Source organism: Semicossyphus pulcher, unplaced genomic scaffold, assembly GCF_022749685.1.
Source record: "Semicossyphus pulcher isolate SPU_LCO1_2020_fin unplaced genomic scaffold, fSemPul1.0.p SCAF_20, whole genome shotgun sequence".
Classification (NCBI taxonomy): Eukaryota; Metazoa; Chordata; class Actinopteri; order Labriformes; family Labridae; genus Semicossyphus; species Semicossyphus pulcher.
The window spans coordinates 13,187,344-13,206,209 of record NW_027211694.1 but is presented as its reverse complement, the minus strand read 5'-3'; the positions used below and the strand labels follow the sequence as shown (position 1 = coordinate 13,206,209).

At 39.0% G+C, this 18,866-nt stretch overlaps 1 protein-coding gene across 1 annotated transcript; it reads left to right on the top strand.

Annotated features, from left to right (window-relative positions):
- Positions 1-94: 94 nt before the first annotated feature.
- il17rel (interleukin 17 receptor E-like) lies at positions 95-18,028 on the top strand. The gene is made up of 19 exons (XM_069671274.1): positions 95-159; positions 4,526-4,791; positions 6,198-6,225; positions 7,460-7,609; positions 8,679-8,782; positions 9,213-9,327; positions 9,639-9,683; positions 10,196-10,335; positions 10,660-10,731; positions 10,855-10,909; positions 11,026-11,189; positions 11,512-11,556; positions 13,149-13,206; positions 13,401-13,546; positions 14,119-14,175; positions 14,264-14,321; positions 15,825-15,956; positions 17,478-17,519; positions 17,604-18,028. The coding sequence occupies exons 2-19, from the start codon at positions 4,690-4,692 to the stop codon at positions 17,705-17,707; spliced, it is 1,617 nt and encodes a 538-aa protein (XP_069527375.1). The 5' UTR covers positions 95-159; positions 4,526-4,689; the 3' UTR covers positions 17,708-18,028.
- Positions 18,029-18,866: the final 838 nt, after the last annotated feature.

Genomic DNA, 18,866 nt, shown 5'->3' with positions numbered 1-18,866 from the left:
GGCGTGACTGGGCCGTGCTTAAAAGCGCGCAGCACGTTCCACATTAAGACAGTCTAGAGTGCGAATATCTTGTCTACGGCCGTATCATGACTGCACGTGTGAACAACTGAAAGGAGATAACTTCATTCAAACATCAGCAGCCGAATTGGAATATTATTGGTAAGAGGAAACATTTAAATTCATTTTTACCATGAAAAGTTTCTAAAAACTTTTTCTGCTTAGTATTATTGGTGTTGTTTGTATCATCAGTTTGATTAAATCCCTACTACGGTACGACTTTTGAGACAAAATAATGCTTTATGTTTAGGAACAAGCCTTTCGAGAAGTGAGTTTAGGGCCGTGAACAGACACTTTGAGGGCAGGGGCTTAAGGAATAAAAAAAAAGAGGGCACTTGCCCCACCAACATGCAATAATTTCCACCCTGATGTTGTCACACTGGGAACTGTTTGTATTCTACTGAACCACTTATTCCACGAAGAAACCTCAGATTTGACATGTTTTCATGAAGGTAGTTGTTTACACTAATTCAGTCTCATTAGATCAGTGGTTTCTTTGAGAAAGACAGTTAGGAAGGATGCAATTTAATGGCATTCAAACAGATCATACCTGTCCAGTATGTGGCATGGTTCATGCTCTACAGATTGTATCACCCTGTATCACATACTTCCTAAATTGATGAGGCATACTTTATCGTGGGTACTACTTTACAATTCCATCTTTATATTTGATAGAATATATATATATATTTTAATTAAGGGCACTTTTTGACTCTGGGGGCACAAGGGCAGGGGCTCAAGCCCCCTTGGGTCTTATCTGTGCACATGCCTGACAATGACAACCAATGACTAATGATTAATGGTGTTATCATCAGATACAAATACACAGCAAAACTGCCGGCACAATCAGGACTGTGGGGGGAAAATGACACCTGCTGTAATACATGCTGATTCCCAGTAGATAGAGCCATTACACAAAGGCAGACGAACAGGTTTAACCCAAGCTAGCAGTAGAAGGTACCTTACAGTGTTTAATCAGGAAATTATCATACTACAATGCTCCTCTGTTAAATAGTAACAAGAGATGTGAAGATATTCTGTTCTCAATAGCCTTTTCATTCATTTTGTCTCCTGTTCTAGGTCATATCAATATTTTTTACCCCACTAACATTCAAAAACGTCACAACCTGGGCTAAGTGCCAGATGCAACTAGTTAATGCCTATTGTTTATTTATAGCACACTGTGTGGGCGTCTACTGATATTGACATCATTGATTTCATTCAAGTGCGTGGGAATTTGTCTCCTATGTGCATGTCTTACAGGTTTGGCACAACTGAACATTCTTAAACAGTGGACAATTATTTTCCTCTGATGTCATGCTCACAGCGGGAAACTCAAATGCAGTTATACTGTTGTATAGCTGTGTTCCAAGGCCGTTTAACATAAGGAATCTGACAATTCATTGTTATTTTACTGCGTCCTCGTTGAACAGCAACTGAAAAGACAACAGATAGGGAAAATTCTGAGGGAAATCTGGCCATATTTCAAGTTAAAACACATAACAACCTGTTAGCGACAACAGCTAAGAGCTAACATTACCTTTAACTCGGAAGTGGATGAAAACGAATACTTGAGTATTGTTACATGACACAAAAGGAAAAGCATAAATCCCCAGCCTACGTAAAGTAAGCTGGGAAGTTACTCCTTTGCTAACGTAATGTAAGCTAGGAAGTGTTTGAATGCTAACACAAGCTGTTGCTTTAGGGTAGCCTACCTAATGGGTTATCATGATGTTTTAACATGAAATATGACCCAATGTCTCTATCTATCTGTTGTAACTATCCACTTTGTCAGTCCATATGTCAAAAACAATAACAGCAGACATTATAACAGCATAAGAGCTTCACACCGTGAGCATGCCATCAGATGAAAATAGCCGCCAGGTGAATGTGGTAAACAGAGTTGCCAGGTCTGTGTGACAAAACCAGCCCAATGGCCAATCAAAACCAGCCCAAAACCAGCCCAATGGCCAATAAAACCAGCCCCAAAACCAGCCCAATACTAGAACTCAAAATGTACCCCTGTCAAACCATATACACTGCTTTTAAAGTCTTACAGCATTGCTATCATTGCCAAATGCATTATAAAATACACAGATTAATTAAACTCAGACGGTCATAGAGGTGGATGAGAGGAGGATGCTATCAAAACTGGCATCCATCACGGACAACTCCTCTCACCCCTGCGATCTCAGTTTTACAGTACCGACAAAAAGCTTTTGTATTATCAGGCACATGTCCTATCCATACTTTGATTCCATTTTCTCTTTACCAGTCCCTTGTGTATTTCTTCCCATATTTTTCCCACTTACCGGGGCGTCATGTTTCTCCCCGGCCAGAGTTGCTAGCTTGAATTGTCCGGCGTGTTCGCGGTTTACGCTGCAGGTGTCACTGCTGACAATAGCTGGCTAGCTGACTGCACACAGTGCACCGAACGGATGCGGACTGTGTGCAGTTTAAGTTCGCTAACTGTGTCAGGCAAAGTAGAGTCTGTGGGTTTGTTATGTGGGCATGCATGTCCCATGTCCATTGTGTGTAGTGCTGAATGATCTGGAGTCTGTTTGGTAGGATTTTGGTATAAATAAATGATTTAATCTAAAATAATACTAAAAATTAAGGATTTCTATTTATAGATAGCCTATTATTCATGTAATTTGCATGCAAAATAGGTCTACTAAACAGCGGACAAAAATTTCCACCCGCGGCAACACTTAAAAAGTAGCCCAATTCAGTGGAAAAACCGCAGACCTGGCAACCCTGATGGTATTGCACAAGACAGTGTTAAAAAGAAGTGCTGCCCTTGATAGTAAAAGACAACTTAGTATAAGTGGAAAATATAAGAATTGTATATAAACAGGGGAGAGGAAATAAGTAAGATGTCTATGTTTTCATTTTAAAGACTATTACTGATAATTGATTTAAAGCAGCTATAATGTTTTTTTAAAAAACTAGTCAAATGACTCTGTATCCTTCGAAGGACGCAGCCTACGTAGGATGCGTCAATCGTAGCCTACGGAGACCACTAAGGCCAAACTGAAATGAGACGGTCTGGTCTACAGGGGATTTCCTATTGTTTGTTTGTGTCACCAGCTGTTCTTGCCCTTACCCTTGCTTCGCATAGCGCTGCTCTTCTTGCCTAGCAACGGGTAGCCAGCTGACTTACTAGCTAACGTGACTCATGTCACGTAACTTAACCTATTATTTCAAGATAATTTTAAGTTTCCAGGCCCGTTTTATTTCTTTAACATTTGTATCGGTAGCTATTCGATTGAGTTGAATCCAAAAACATTTCCATTTAAAACTGTATTACTTAGCGGCTTAAAAGTCTGTTTTTCCATCTTGTTTGAATTGGCAAGCAATGAATCTCAGGATACGTTAGGCCGCGAAGGATGCAACCGATGGATCCTTCGTGGCTGGGGAAAAGGAGGACGTATTTGTCGGCCTCATCTGAAGAAGCCTTTGAAATGGGACAACATTTGACGCACCACTGTGACGCAATTGGCCTTACATCCTTTGAAGGATGCAGCCCCTGAATTAGGACGCAGCTTCTGTTTACTACTTAAACAGTGTTATTTTTTTAGCAAAAGCCTGATGCAGTTTTCAGGTTAGGTCACATAATGTAAGCCAAGAAATAAATATCGGCAATTTATAGAAATTGTTATTCTTTTTCAGAATTTGTACTGCATATAACTAATCAGATTTTACAGCCTGAGATAGTCCCTCCTGCAACTGTCAATCTGACAGTGTGTTGTGCATGTAAGGGCATGGTTTTGTAGAGGAAGTTTTCTGTATGCGATCATTGGGGAGTTAAATGTCAACCTATGACTAACTGATGCCTTTGGTTAAATATTTATTGTTCTTGACTACTTAGCCTTGAGTTAGGAAACCTGATCCACTCATGAACATTTAAGTACCAAAACATTTATTTTCTGAACTTCCGAGTTCAACTTGTAATTATGTCTTTGTACGTAGCTCTCCATCCTGGCCTCGAGGCTTTCAAAAAGGTTGTACAGGATGAAACAACATTGTGAACATCATGTTTGTATCAAGTTACAGCTCAGTTGTTGTCCCTAACCTGACTCATTGAACCAGATAGTGTAAAAAATGTTGTGTCAGGAAATAGATGAGTAGATAGTAAAGTTTGTCATGAAATGCAAATACAAATACAAGTTGTGAAATTTGTCTCTCTTCAGTTAATTTCAGTCACTTCTTGTCCTGTTTATTGCTATTACTGCGATAAAGAAAAAGTGTGTTGTGAGTGGCAAAATGAAATGAAGACAGAAAGAGGATGTGCTGACTTGTATGACTTGACACATTACACTGAAGAGGAAAACCTTGTGTTTCCCACACACACAGAGAGTAAAAAAAAATATTATACTCATATCCTAGTGGCCCCGCCTCCACTGAAGATTTTTTAAATAGCCTGTTTTCACCAGATGGTGTTTCAGTTTGTGTGCTTGGCTTACAGGACAAATACAGGACAAAATAAGCACAAGATTCTGCTCATCATCCGACTTTTAACCCATCCTACCAGGCATCACCCCAAGCAGAGCCACATCTGACCCTGCGGCTCGTCTTTGAAGAAGAAGAAGAAGAAGAAACAAATAACAGAACCATTGCTGGCTTATCAGAATGAACCTGTGGGTTGCCTTGCTAGTGGTTCACTGTTATTTGGGACTGAATGGAGCTGCAGGACTTGAGAGGATTGATAAATGTAGCACCAGCTGTTCTCAGGTAAAACTGCATCTTTAAGAAAGTTTTTAAAAGAAACTCTCAGAAATATGTCAAAGTCTAACTCAGCTGTTAAATATAGCTATCTTTTATTAACTCTCACTATTTCCTACTGCTGATGCTGATTTAAGAGCAAAACTAATATAACTGCTGCTTATTTTATTGTTTTCAGCTGGAGGGATTTGTACCCATGTTAATTATAATCCTATGCCACTACTACTGCTACTATTGCTACCACCACCTGTTCAGCTGCAACTGCTAATGCAACTAATCTGTCTTCACAGTAAAGGGTGATAGGGATTTGGAGGTAAACCAAGAGTAAGGACTTCCTCGAAGTCTCTCCAAGTATGAGTCCATCAGTTTAATTACATGCTGTAAAGCCCATTCCTGACACTGTATGGCTCACCTGTTATCTCACTTTACTATTATCACGCAAAGGTAAATATGTTTGCAGTTACTGCAAGTATACATACAAGCACTACAATGTTTTGGAATGCTCCTTATCACTTTATGATTTACTCAAGCTTAAAGAGGAAACCAAAATAGCAAAAGTAGTTGAGTGGAGAGGTTTCACCTATCTACTACATCATGTTTATTCTCTCTAAGTGACTTATAAATCCATCTTTTCTTCCTTATGTTTAAAATGCACAATAAAGACCCCTTTTGTTCTCTTTTGCAAGTTTCCAAAGGACTATGGACTCAAAAACACAAATCAGGGTGTGTTAGCTAACAGCACTCAAAGAATAGCATAATTTTGAAACTCAGATGTGGGCTGTGTTAACTGTCAGAGCATCACAATTCCCTATGAGGTACTATGAATGACCACATACAAGGAAACTGAATACTCTTTGTTATATGTAAAAGTGATGGAGCGCCTGAGAGTGTTTAGGAAAACCCTAAGGCGTTCAGTGATAAATTACATTGTCTTCGTCATACAAGTGAACACATAGACTGTTCCATTCACTGTTAGTGATCAATAGTGCAGGAAAAGCCTGACATAGTGTTCACAAGACATATTTCCTGGCTGTTGAATCAACTAGGATGTATTTTACTAAGTATTACAATTAAGTCTAGGTACAATTGCTGCACTTAGTGACCTTGATGATGCACAAAGTTGCATGTTTTATATTAATTTTATTTCATATAGATGTAGTACACACTCTTCATGCAGCTCCACAATAAAAGCACCAAAATACACAAGTTATTGATAGATTGTAAATTGGCTTTTTAACAAACAGGTGGGGTTCACCTGAAGGAGCAATGAGGATGTAAAAATCTAATTAGCGTCTGGGAAGTCCCTGCTTCCTTTGTTCTCTAAAAATAGCTTTATTAAAAGAGCTGCTCCAAATGATTCACAGAAAAGAGTAACACCCTGTTTAACATGTGTGCCACCCCCCCTCTCCTTCCAGGGCCTCCGCTGCAAGACCAAGCCAGATTGTGAGTAAAGACACGCATGGTCACATCTACTCTCATGCATGTACAAAGGACCTCATTCTGATAATAAGTAACCTAAAAGCTTAGGTTGCAACAACAAAGCGATGTAATGCATTCAATAACTATGTATATATTGCCAAAGACAATGTTCAAAATCGAATTCTAAGCATAGTTGGGAAAAAAGTCTAAAATAAACATAATAAAAGCAACATCATTTTGCTGCCCCATCTATTGTAATGAGAAAGCTTAAAATAAATGACTTCCTGACATGCAATGATAATAAAAGCTTGATATGTTGTTCTTATATTGCCATACAAAGCCGTCAAAGGCGTCAAATTGAATTGTACTCATCAGTAATAATACTGAGGATGTTCCAATGCCTTCCTGATATTTATTCCAATACCTACTTCAGTATGTGCCAATACCGAGTGCCTCTCAGCTTAGCTGACATTAGCGGTAGCTAGTTTCACGGATCCTGCCGGTGTCCTCACTCCATTGAAAAGTTTCAAGGAACGTTGAATGTTAAAACTGCTTTCTTTCATGTTATTAGTGCTTTAAATTATCTAAACATTGACTAAACAAAGAAAATTACGCGTTAAATGTGTATTAAGAAAACACTATGCTAGCTTTGACTAGCGGTTACTTTATAGTCTTTGCTAGCAGCAAACTGTTCCTCTTTGCAGCTCGTAGTTGCTAGTAGCAGCCACAATTTATATTACTGCTATGTTGGCTACTTTGCTAGATAATAAGAAACAAGTTGATCAGTGAGGGAGGGTAATAAATTACGGTTTTCAGTCATTGTCAGGTGCATTGAGTTGGAATACTCGATTAGCATTAGGGAGTACCAGAGGCATGTACCTAAATGGCATTGGTATTGGAACAAGTCCAAAAAGAACTGGGCTAAAAACACAATACACTGAAGAGGAAGTGTTTGTTCTTCTAAATAAACAACAGAGGAGGAAAAAAGTATTGTTCATACAGTACATCTTTTCACTTACAGTTGGTTCTTATTTTGAAATGTCAACCTCTTTCCCTGGAAATACAGAAACTAAGCATTAACTTGCATTGAACACATAACACAAAAGTCATCCTAGTGGGACTTTGGCAGCAGAAAAACTCACACAATGAACATTTTCAGTCCTTGGTATGACTCAAGAAAACCTGATAGCATTGCAGTTTTTCTCTACAGCAGTGTTTGCCCAAGATAAGGTGTTATTTCTGGCTGTGTCCTGTGTAGATTTCTTTGGTAATCCATGTGAGAACCCCGCTGACGGTCTCAACACCTCCTCCGTCTTCCACAACATCAGCCTATCCACGGTCATGAGGTGTGAGGGGAGGCAGAAGTGCTCGCTACACCTCAGAATCAGAGCTACATTACAACTTACTGGTATGTGTATATGATGATTTGAGAATATAAACATTTATTAGAAGCTTTTATTGAAAGGCATTTCAGGTATTAGTGGAAAATATAAGATTTTTTTATAAAAAGAGTAAATATACAGGTGCTAAGATGTTTTGCACAGTATAAGAAAAGTAAATTGGGGTGGCTGTGGCTTAGAGGTAGAGTGGGTCGCCCTCTAATCGGAAGGTTGGCGGTTCAATCCCCAGTTCCTCCAGTCTACCCTACTGAACCCCAAGTTGCTGAGTGAATGTGTGTGAAAGATAAGTAGGCACTAGATGAGTACATTAATGTGTGTATGAAAGGCTGAATGTGGCATGTAGTGTACAGCACATTGAGTGGTCTGGAGACTAGAAAGATGCCATATAAGTGCAGTGAAAATAAAAACCATTAAAATGCCTGATTTTGTAACTTGCTGCAAATGCTGTTGTATACAGGGGTTCACTTACAGTTGTCTCAACTATAAACTTGAAACATGACTATGCTTAGCTGTCACTGACTTCCTCTTGTCCATTCTCTATAACTGACCTTTACCCCAATTGTGACTCAGCGTATTTAACTAAATGAGGAAGTTCAAATTGTAGGTATTTGGTTGTTGTCAAGCCAACACGGTCTTGTCTGCTGGTGCTTATCAGGGATGATATATTCAAAGTGCTTGCAAAAGCGCCAGTGAAGGAAGTGACATTTACAAAACGGGACACTTTCCATGATCAAACTTCTGCTTTTGCATAATAAATACATCACTTGATGTTTTCTGTTCCTGATACATGATCTGATAAAGTGTGGGTCAAAGCACACATGCAGTAAGACACATTTCCACCTCAGCAGAACACTTAGATAAACATAATGGATTTTATTCAGTGTCTAAGCAACAGTGGGGAAATCCCTCTGATCCAGTTTGAGTTATCTTTCCACTCAGCCAGTATAATGTGACACATAGTCTCCTTCCTGTAGAACGTCTAAACTAATGCAGACTCATGCACTTTTGAATGGTTAACTGACTGGTTATTAGTTACTGCTTTCTTCTTGCATCTGACTAATACATTTTTCTCCCCAGAGTACATCCATGGTTTGTCCATCTGCACCGTCACCCCAGGGATGATGGCCAACTGCCAAATCCTCAACTTCAAAAGAGCAAGTCAAACAAAGTCTGGAGTGCAGGTAATGGCATGACTGGACATTGTCTTGCCAATATTGTTAGGAAGGATTTTCACATTGGAAATTAAAGTTAAAGGCATGAAACTACATCACCGAGTCATGAAGATGAAGCATCTGGAATATTTTGTCTTTCGTTGAGCGATATTTTAAATGTTTGGTTTGGTTGGTGTTCAGGGTAAAAGATCAGTCATGACTCTCCAGTTTTAAAATGCAGCAACTTTTTCCATGATGCATTTATTATATTAAATACAACTCTCTAATCTTGGCCTAGAAACAGTTGCCAATTTGACACCAAAGGTCTCAGAATCATGTGATCCACTTGTTTGTGCACCATATTTCTTTTGGTTGATATAACAGTTTCCATGATAAAACTTTACAATATAACTAAAACTTTATGTGACAGTGTGTCTTTTAATTCTCCCCTCTTCTGAAGGTGAAAGTTGAGAACGATTGCACTGAAATGTCTCCAAGTGAACATATGAAAGTGACAGTAACAACTGTGCCAAGCTACTGTGGCATAACCTGGATGGGCACATATCAAGCTCCAGGTAAGAGCACGTGCGTGTTTGCATAATTATGCAAACACCCACTGGACACTGACTTACAGGTGATGAATTAGCTGAAAATGTAATGTGTAACATAGTAAATAATTGAAGAAAGTCTTGTGTGATCTCCCAAGTATTTCCTTGTTGTAGAAAGAAACAGGCACCATTAGAGACACTTTGATAGCCCAGTTATGTTAAGGTGAGGGTAAATGATTCATTAGGAGTAAGGTGTACATGTTACTCATGCAGGTTTATATAACATTTATAATCCTTACACTGCTGTTATGATTTCAACTTTATTACTTTCTCCACAGAATGCCACAGTGAAGATCTGCAAAGACATGTCCCAGAATGCATCAGTAAGTACATATTTTTTTGTAACCAAACAAATCAATGCAATCCCCAGCTCCCTCTACATGTCGAAGTGTCCTTGGGCAAGATACTGAACCCCAAATTGCTCCCAGTGGCATAGCCTTCCGCCTGCTTTTGGTCTCCATAAGGACTGTTTTTCCTGCATACGCAGATGCCTGCTGATACGTAATTGGTCAATACTACTCGGGCTACAAATGTTCTACAAACGGAGAACTGAACAGTTCTCATACCAAAGTCCAGTCCGGCCTGTAAAGACATTTTTATCAACCTGATTAATCAAAGAGTAACTTTCGCTTCTGTGATTATTTTGAAAACATTTTACAGGTCAAAAAAAAGTCAACAGCTTGAATTTTTTTAACAAGACAAGTACTGTGGATCCTTATTTGTTACAGAATTTTCTCCCCATTCAGATTTAGATGATGCTTTCATAGGCTAATATAAGCCCTTACATGTACGTATAAAAAAATCTCACACTAACACTGACCTCTGTCTCTTTCAGCTGGGAGGCTGTCATACAATGTAAACCCACAAAAGAAGGAACTGAGTGTCCATGTGTCAGACATGCTGGAAGATCACGACTACCACCTCCGTCTGTGCCATAAGGATTTCATTTGCAGTGGTACAGGGGCATATACACTGGTTAGTCCCTTTTTTTATTAGAAAAATTGAAATTTTTGACATGCAGGGAACAACACATTGTCAAGGGTCTACAGAATCTTGCACTTAGTTGAATAAAAACCTGCAATAAAACTTAAATTATGCAACAGATTTGTAAACATTTTACTTTTAAAAAGTATGGTTGCAACTGTAGAACTGTGTAAGAGTTAAAGGGAATTAAAGTTCAATAGGAACGATGGCTTTAAAACAACTAGAAACACCAAAAGTTATCATACAACACGTACGTGCACATACACGCATCGCATTTATGAGGGCGGCTGCCACAAAGCTTTGATTATCTTCCAGATAAAGAAGGCGGAACTTGTGAAGAGTGCCACCTTTGCATACTCCCGGCCTTTGCCCTGCCTCTGCGTTGAGGTGAGATTTCTGCTGACATTCCTGGTTTAAAACACATGTGATGATCTGTTTCCATTACATCACTTCTGATCACTTCCGAAAAAATAGATTGCGCAATTGTGACTCATGAATACATTTTCACAGGGTTGGTCAGCTGTGACTGATGCGCCAAGAGTTCAGGTCTGCCCATTCAAAGACCGTGAGTCACTTTAAATCACACAAAGTTCAGTAGTTAAAAGATCATGTGCTGAAGTTCTTCCCCCCCAATAATGATTACTTATCATTTGAAAGGATTGTAACCCCTTTTGCCTGCAGGTGTCGAGGAGCTGTGGTTTGGGATTAACTTTGACCTACTGGAGGAGACACTATCATGGGAGCCTGCCTGTCCTGTTACTGCTGTTGTTGTGTTGTGTCAGAAAAGAGAGGACGGCATCTGTGTGGACCTGCCTCATGCCTCCAAGAATGTTAGCAGAGCAAAGGTACAAGTCTCAGACATGCAAGAGAAAGCACACACATCTTTAGAACAAACTCAGAACGGAATTTAATCAGAGATCGTCACTGGATTAAACCTGCTCTGGTGTCACTTAAGAAGGGAGTTCCCTGTTATAGAAAAAGCTTGTGATGCAGACAGCCTCCTATCTTAAAGCTACATTCAGATGACCTCCAAAGTCTGAGTAGAAAAAATAGATAAATTAATAGTGTATTAGAAATTAAGCTGATCTATACACAATACATGCACACCACTGTGTATTAATGTTGTTATTTCTTCTATAATTTATTTACTCAATCTTTGTTTTTCAGATTACATTTACCAAAGTGGACCCGCATCCTCAACTCTGCATGAAGGTAATGATCCTTCTCCCCCTTTGGCTCTTTTCATGGTAGAGACAATATGGCCGACATAAATCATGTTATTGTAAGCATATAAATACTTAACTTAGTTACAGACATCACTCCTTATGTATACTGTATGATTTTTATGCAAGCAAAATTTTCTCCTCATACTGTCCTCTTGGATTTTGATTACCGTAAGATGACCCTGCTATCAGCTGTTGATTAAGCCTAGCATAGTAGCGTTCAGTACAGTAGCTAACGCTCTATATAAAAACGTGCTGTCTTTTTAAGGAATAGTTCCACATTTTGGTAAATTCACTTTAACGCTTTCTTGCCAAGGGCAAGGTAAGAAGATTTACACTTCTGTCTGTATGATGATGAAGCTTAAGCTATCAACTAGCTAGCTTAGCATTTCCCAATTAGTGGAAACAAGGAAAAAGTTGGCCTGACTTAGTATTATGGTGACAAAGTCCAACCTCCACCACCTCTACGTGGGTTCAAACCAAACATGAAGCAACGTTTTTAAGGTGAACATTTACATCCAAATGTAAATCAATATGCGTATAGTAGCAAATGTGCACTGGGCAACATGGACCAATGCGAAAACATGTACACCCAAGTTAAAATGTTTAAAATTGAGCTAAACATCTGCATGTTGCTGTCCTACAAAATTCTTTTAGTGTAGAGAATCTGGATGACAAACTTCTTTCCTACATCTTTGGGCACCTGGAGTTCTATGCCTGTCCATTGGCAGTTAAGGGCAAATAATTGATATACTCCAAAAACACTCCAGCCGCCTTAATTGCCAAGAAACACAAGGTTAAATTTACTTTGTATTAGGTCTGAATACATCTCAATGCTCACTAATTAACAATCCAAATCATAGAAAAACCAAGGGTAGAAAAATGGTTTCGGTGCCAAACTACTTATTCGATGAGTCTGTGTTCAATTGCAAGCTGCTAGGTGGATTATTTTACCTTCATACTGAGCCAAGCTAGAGTTCTAGCTAGCGGTGTCCTGTTCTTGTGCAAAGTTAAGCTAACACAACCAACTGTTGGGCAAATAGGACCCCTACTTTGCTAGTTTAGGTTATTAGTCAACACATTCCAGTGCCAGTTAGCCAGTAAGCTAACCTAGCTTAGTTTACCAGCTAAAATCTGTGTGGTCTGCTTTGCTTAACATGGATAGCAAAAAAACATTTTCTTAGGAATTAAATGTAAGCTAGTTTTCAGTGGTATAGAGTGATAAATAGAGTTATGAAATGGGATAAAAATGAGATAAAACAATGCCTCTATTTGGGTATGATGCAAGTAGCATTTTCGCTGCTAGCGTCCGACACCCCACAGTCAGTCGGCTTTGACTACGGTTATTTCAGTAAAAATGGGAAGCTGTGTTTCATCTGTTCCAGCAAATTTCAACAGTAACAATATCCTAATCAGAAGTACTGGTGTTCTTATTCACAGTGTTTTCTGTGGGCATATGATGTGTTTAATAGGGTTCTCACACAAATCGCACTCTTTCATCTCTTTTCATATAACTACAGGTAATGTTTATCACTTTTATATAACATTTATATAGCATAAAATTAAGTGTTTTATCTCCAGTTTACTGCAGGCTCTAAGTCCTGGACCAAATGCCCCTTTACTGATGCAAGATTCCAAGGTACTACTTTTTATAACCTTCACACGCAAATCATATCATATTTTGTAATTATTGCACTGCTATGGTAGTCAGTGGCAATAAATCTACCTTATAGCCCTTTGAGCGACATTTTAATTATATAAGGTAGTGACAGACAGTATGTAAAGCAATTCATTAATGTTGGTGATTATACTGATAGCTGTGATAATTTGCAGCATGGGAGTTCACTGTGACGCGACATGAAGGTCAAGAAAACGTTATGATGTTTTCACGGATCACTGCAGACTTTTCCGTGGGGCTGTGTGTAAAGTCTGAAGGATCTTCTGTGTGTCAGATCACCGAAACACACACCATGCATGTGGTATGTATCAAACACTGAGTTTGGGGGTAGTGCAGACATAATAATCCCTTTTGATGATGGTGGAGCAATGTGTTGATGTTTCTCAAACCTTTCAATGACCCCACAAGCGTCTGCTTTAGTGATATCAATACGTCACATTACAACATCCTTGTGATGCTTGCCTGGCAACGTCTGTTTATCTGATTATTGTTCTATATTTCCTGTTTGTTGCTGGAAAGCAACAAGTTTCCTTTAAGGTGTTGTAGCCTCAAACCTCTACTTGTTATCACCCAAGTAATTGAAAGCAATTACACCCTTTAAATAAATAAAGTTTTATGGCAATCTCTGGGTATCTGCTATTACATCTGCAACATCAACTGTGCAACAACATGTTTTCAGGTCTTGTTGCTCTGGCTTTAAGCTATTATCCTTCATCAATCACCCATCCATCCCCTGAATTACCACTGAATAGTAGCATAGCTGAAAGCACATGAAAGAGGCAATACAACCAAAACAGAAACCATGTCAACTTTCAAAACACCAGAAAGATTACATCTCTAAGGGGTTTTTTGCGTTTTTTGTCCCTTTTTCAGGAGAAACATAAAGCTGTCAGCTTGAAGATGGAAAAATTATGCAACACCTGTTTCCAGGTATTTTTGTGAAATCAGTAGATCACCTGCAAGTTCCTTCACATTTAGACGGACAATGGCATTGAATACGCATTTTGTATTTTGATAGGTCAAAAGGCTGGATGTGAAGTTTGCTGCCACAGTCATTCACTGTCTAGAAGAATGCAGTAAGTATAGTTTGTAGGGCTCTGCTTTTCCATTCCTATATTTGTCCCATCTTGTGTGGCCTGAGGCACCACATTATGTTGAAATGCAAGTGGTTTCCACTACCTGTTTCTTTGAAACGTGCTTTGAAGCAGTAAAACCCCATATATTTACTGTAATCCCATTAAAGAGAGTAATTACAAATGTACATGCCTCTGAAGTTTCCTTAAGTGTTTTCTTGGCATCATTTTAAAAATGATTTTCTGCACCAGCACCATTTACCGCACTTAAACCTTGTGTGCAATGATGGATGAAGCCATTATGTGTAAACAGAAGGGCTCTTTTGAATCATCCGTCAAAAGACTGCTAAACACAGAGAATGGTTTCATCATTCCTCAGACAGAGTTTTATAGGAATAGGATACCATTTCATCGTAATTTTGTGCAATATGAAACTGAAACATGGAGGAAACACTTTGCCTGCCAGCACCTTCAAACGCACTCATTCTATAACTATATCATTCTATATCTATGCACAGATTTGTAGAAAAGCTGTTTCTTCCTGTTAACACTCTCCATGCTAAGATAGCTTGACATCAGGCCCTCCAGAATTTCATGTTGTTATCAAGTTTCTGTGATTGCTGCGGCCAAAAATGCCTGATTTACCGGCAGCTTTTTAAGAAAGTTGAAGGAAACAATTCACCCCTGGAAAAAGCCACTGTCAGTCAAGCTGGTGTTCTCTGTAATCGATAGAAGCAATAATATTTGAAATTGGCACCATATCTGTGGAGAAAGTTGCACAAACAGCTCGTGGTTTCGCCCATTCTACATTGCTACAACACCCAGCGTGCATTGCGCCCTCTCCCTCTGAAAGGAACGGCCCAGATTGAGGAAGTGTAGTTTAGCAGTCTCCCTGGCGTTCACGTCCAAAGGCACAGAGCCAAATTGGCGAACTGGCCCTTTAAAATTGGGATGTTGTACACATCCACTGTGAGCGACTTGGACAAATGCTCCAATAAAGCCATCTATTGGCTGAGCGAATTGTTTGACTTACATCACTTCCTGTTGATTTCCGTGACAATATGCCAAAAGAAAAGCGTAAAAACTGAAGGAAACTAGAACACAATCAATGCTGGAGAATCTACAGGAAAATCTCCACAATAATTGTTACATTTTTGCTGTTTTACTCGTTATTTTGGCTGCTGCGGCAGTATAAAACAGTATGAAAGAGAGAAGATTGGGGCACTGGTTTAGCTCAGTGGGTAGAGCTGGCGTCCCCCGTATGCAGAGGCTACAGTCCTCAACGCACTGATCGCAGGTTTGACTCCTGGTCTGTCGCTCATTTGGTACATGTGCATTTTTCTCCTCAGCCAAGCTTAAAAAATTATTTCAGGTATTTTCTGCTCAGATTTTTATGATCAAATTAAAACATGTTGATTGAACCCAACGACAGTCACCTTGTCTACTCCTACATTTGTCCCAAGCTTATCCTTAAAAGTCCATGTACACTTTTAAATGTCTTCACAGTTAAATCATCACCGCGCCCTCCTGTATTCTCTCGGCGAGCCTCTGGGGACCTGACCTGGGTCGTTGTGCTTGTTGGTGTTTGTCTCTCTGGCATCATAGTTGTCACTCTGTTGCTCCACGTCCTGTTAACCGGTAGGTATTAAGTATTGTTTTCTCTGATGACATACTGTTATACAAGCACTTGTACTGTAATTTGAATAGGCACAGCTCCAGTTCCCATCCTTCATACAAACAGAGGCTGGACTTTCAGAGCCTTGTTTGCACAATCTTGAATAATACTTTTCTTTTTTCTTAAACCATGATTAATGATGTTCCTTTGTTGTAGATTGAATTTGAAGTACACAATATGTATCATTTATGCATTAAGATGTCTAGAAGGATTAGGCCTTTTAGTTGACTTTAAACAGGCTTTAATCTGCCAGCCCACACTAGTACAAAGTCTGTTTAATGTCTAAATGAGTCCATGGTCATTGTAGGGACCGTTCAAAGCAAACAAGTGGGCGTGGGTACCCTCATCTAAACTGGAGTATTTCCAGTAGTTGAGTGCACAACTCCTCTGGAAAGACTCCAGCTGTGTGCTGCATGTGTGAAAAGTGTGTGTGTGAAAGTCCGGACAATTCAAAGACCTAATCATGTGTGGAAATGGCTTTTGTCTCTCATCTTCTGGAAATTTAAACACCAGATGATATGTTGGAAAGCAAGGCATTATATGTATTTTAGGGCTGAACGATATATCGCAAATGTGATGTGCACAAGTGCAATAGTCACGTTGCGGGATGTGCGATAGTGAAGCAAATCGACCGAAACACATCAAAAAGCTGCTACTTAAATTGTTGCAAAATGAAAACCAGTTCCTCCGTTTCCACGACTTATCTGCAGGAAAAGTCAGTCCAATATCACTTTGATGCAGCCTTTTAACAGAGCACAGAGTGAACTGACCGCCGTGCATGCAGAGTCTGTGTGTCACCTGCCTGTAAGAATGCAGATCATGTCTGCAGGATGATCAAAGCAGACGCTCAGTTACGCAAGGCAGGTTTTCAGTGTGTGTGTGTGTGTGTGTGTTCCCGTTATTTAATTTCAGCAACTTCACCTAGACCACAGACACGGCATGAGGTTGTATCTGCCAACAGGAAGTAGGAGACGGTGAGCTTTCTTTTCAAAACGTTAGGCTCCTGTCTCCTGGTCGGTCATGCTGATTAAACGTACATATTTAAACCCTGTTACAACAAATCCCATGATCCCACACTACTTCACAACATCATCAAACTACCTCGTTTGTTATTGTTTTGATTGTGAGAGCCGTAGCGACAGAAATGATATACTGTGCCTTTATTGAAGCAACGCGTTCTCATATAATTGCTGTTGTGTTGCAAAACACTGAATGACTAAATAACCGTCACACATGTAATGCGTGCAAACAAGATTGTTATCGACCGTAATTTGTCCAAATACATGTAACATTGGAACTTGAGGTGTTGTAAAGTAGGAAAGTTTTGTGTTTGCAAAGTTTACAACACAGACACAAAGAAAGATTCTGCAATAGATCCCGTGTGAATGGTTGGTGAATGTACTCGATAATGCAGATTGCACTACTTTTTTGTTGAAATATTCATTATTCTTTCTTATCTGGTTCTCCTTGTATTCTTTTTTTAGTACATCAGAAGAGAAAAAGAAACACCTCTGAAAAGCAAACAGGTAAGATTATCACACTCTTTTCTTCTTTCATTGACTACATATGCACTTTCACACACGTGACACCTGAATCCTTGTTTACTACAGATCCTGCTATAGACTGTGTGGTCCCTGCATTACAAACTCAAGTTCTCATACCTGACTCACCTTCATGTGGGAACACGGAGAAGGCCAACTTAATCTCTGACTGACCGAAGAAAGCTTCTCCCTCGTACGAAAGCATTAAATGTACTATACATTTGCAGTATAAAACTTTTAAGATGTTACATACAAGTTCTCTGTTGATTGCAGTGTTTAATATTGGTACAGATATTTCAAATGTTATGTATGTCACTGTGCTTGTAGTATGCTTGTTAAAGTTACTGGCTATTGCTTATGTATTCTGTATGACTTTGTCAGTCTGGGTGAAAGTTAACGTTTTATATATATATTTTTTTTACTGTATTCATTCATCTTGCAGCTAAACAGTCGGTTCTTCCAACTGAATGTATATTTTCAATAAAAAATGCAAAATAGTGAAAGAAGATCGCTGCTGTTTTTGTTCTATAGATGGCTAAATGCTGAACCTAAATGTAGCATAATAATAATTGGCTTCGACAAACTGGTCTATTGTGTCATACCTTACTGCAAGGTGTTTGTGGTATGTTGTGCACACCCTGTAGAGGCCTCCAGCCCTCGATAACAAAGGGTCTCCTTTGATATTTCAACATGAGGGTTTCCAAGAAAATTACTTTGGACTGGAGTTCCCACCACTTTTTGTTTACACACCTGTTCAGACAAGCCAGCAATGCTGAGCTGTGTTTCCTTGAAGTTGACACACTTCCTTAAGGTTTTGAATATTTTGTGTCTTCACAATCATCAACATTCACACAACGGTAAACTTCACAAACAAGAATTATTAAGGAGAGCATCTAATTTGTAAAGAGTTGGTAAAAACTAACAAAGAGTTAGTAAGGGAGGGCTAAGACATACTAGGTGGACAGAATAATGACTCAAGATGAATGCTAATGTTGGTTTGATGAACGTAGCAACTGTTAGCTGTGATCCTATGTGGCAGAAATATCCATATTTATAAAATAATAAGGTTTTGATCAAATAATCTGTGCATTATTAGCCTTGATTTTCAATTTACTCTGCAGATTAAGGTTTTTGGGATGACAATATAGCTAATTGTGTTGTCTTATTTGGCTTCATGATTTGTATTAAAATCCTGATGTCATGAAATAGACATTCCAGACATTATATACTTAAAGTGAAGTATTTCCATTTGCACATAACACAAATAAGTAACAAATATAACAAAAACAAAAGGAATATTTAGCCACTTAGCTATGGTGAAAACAGCAACGC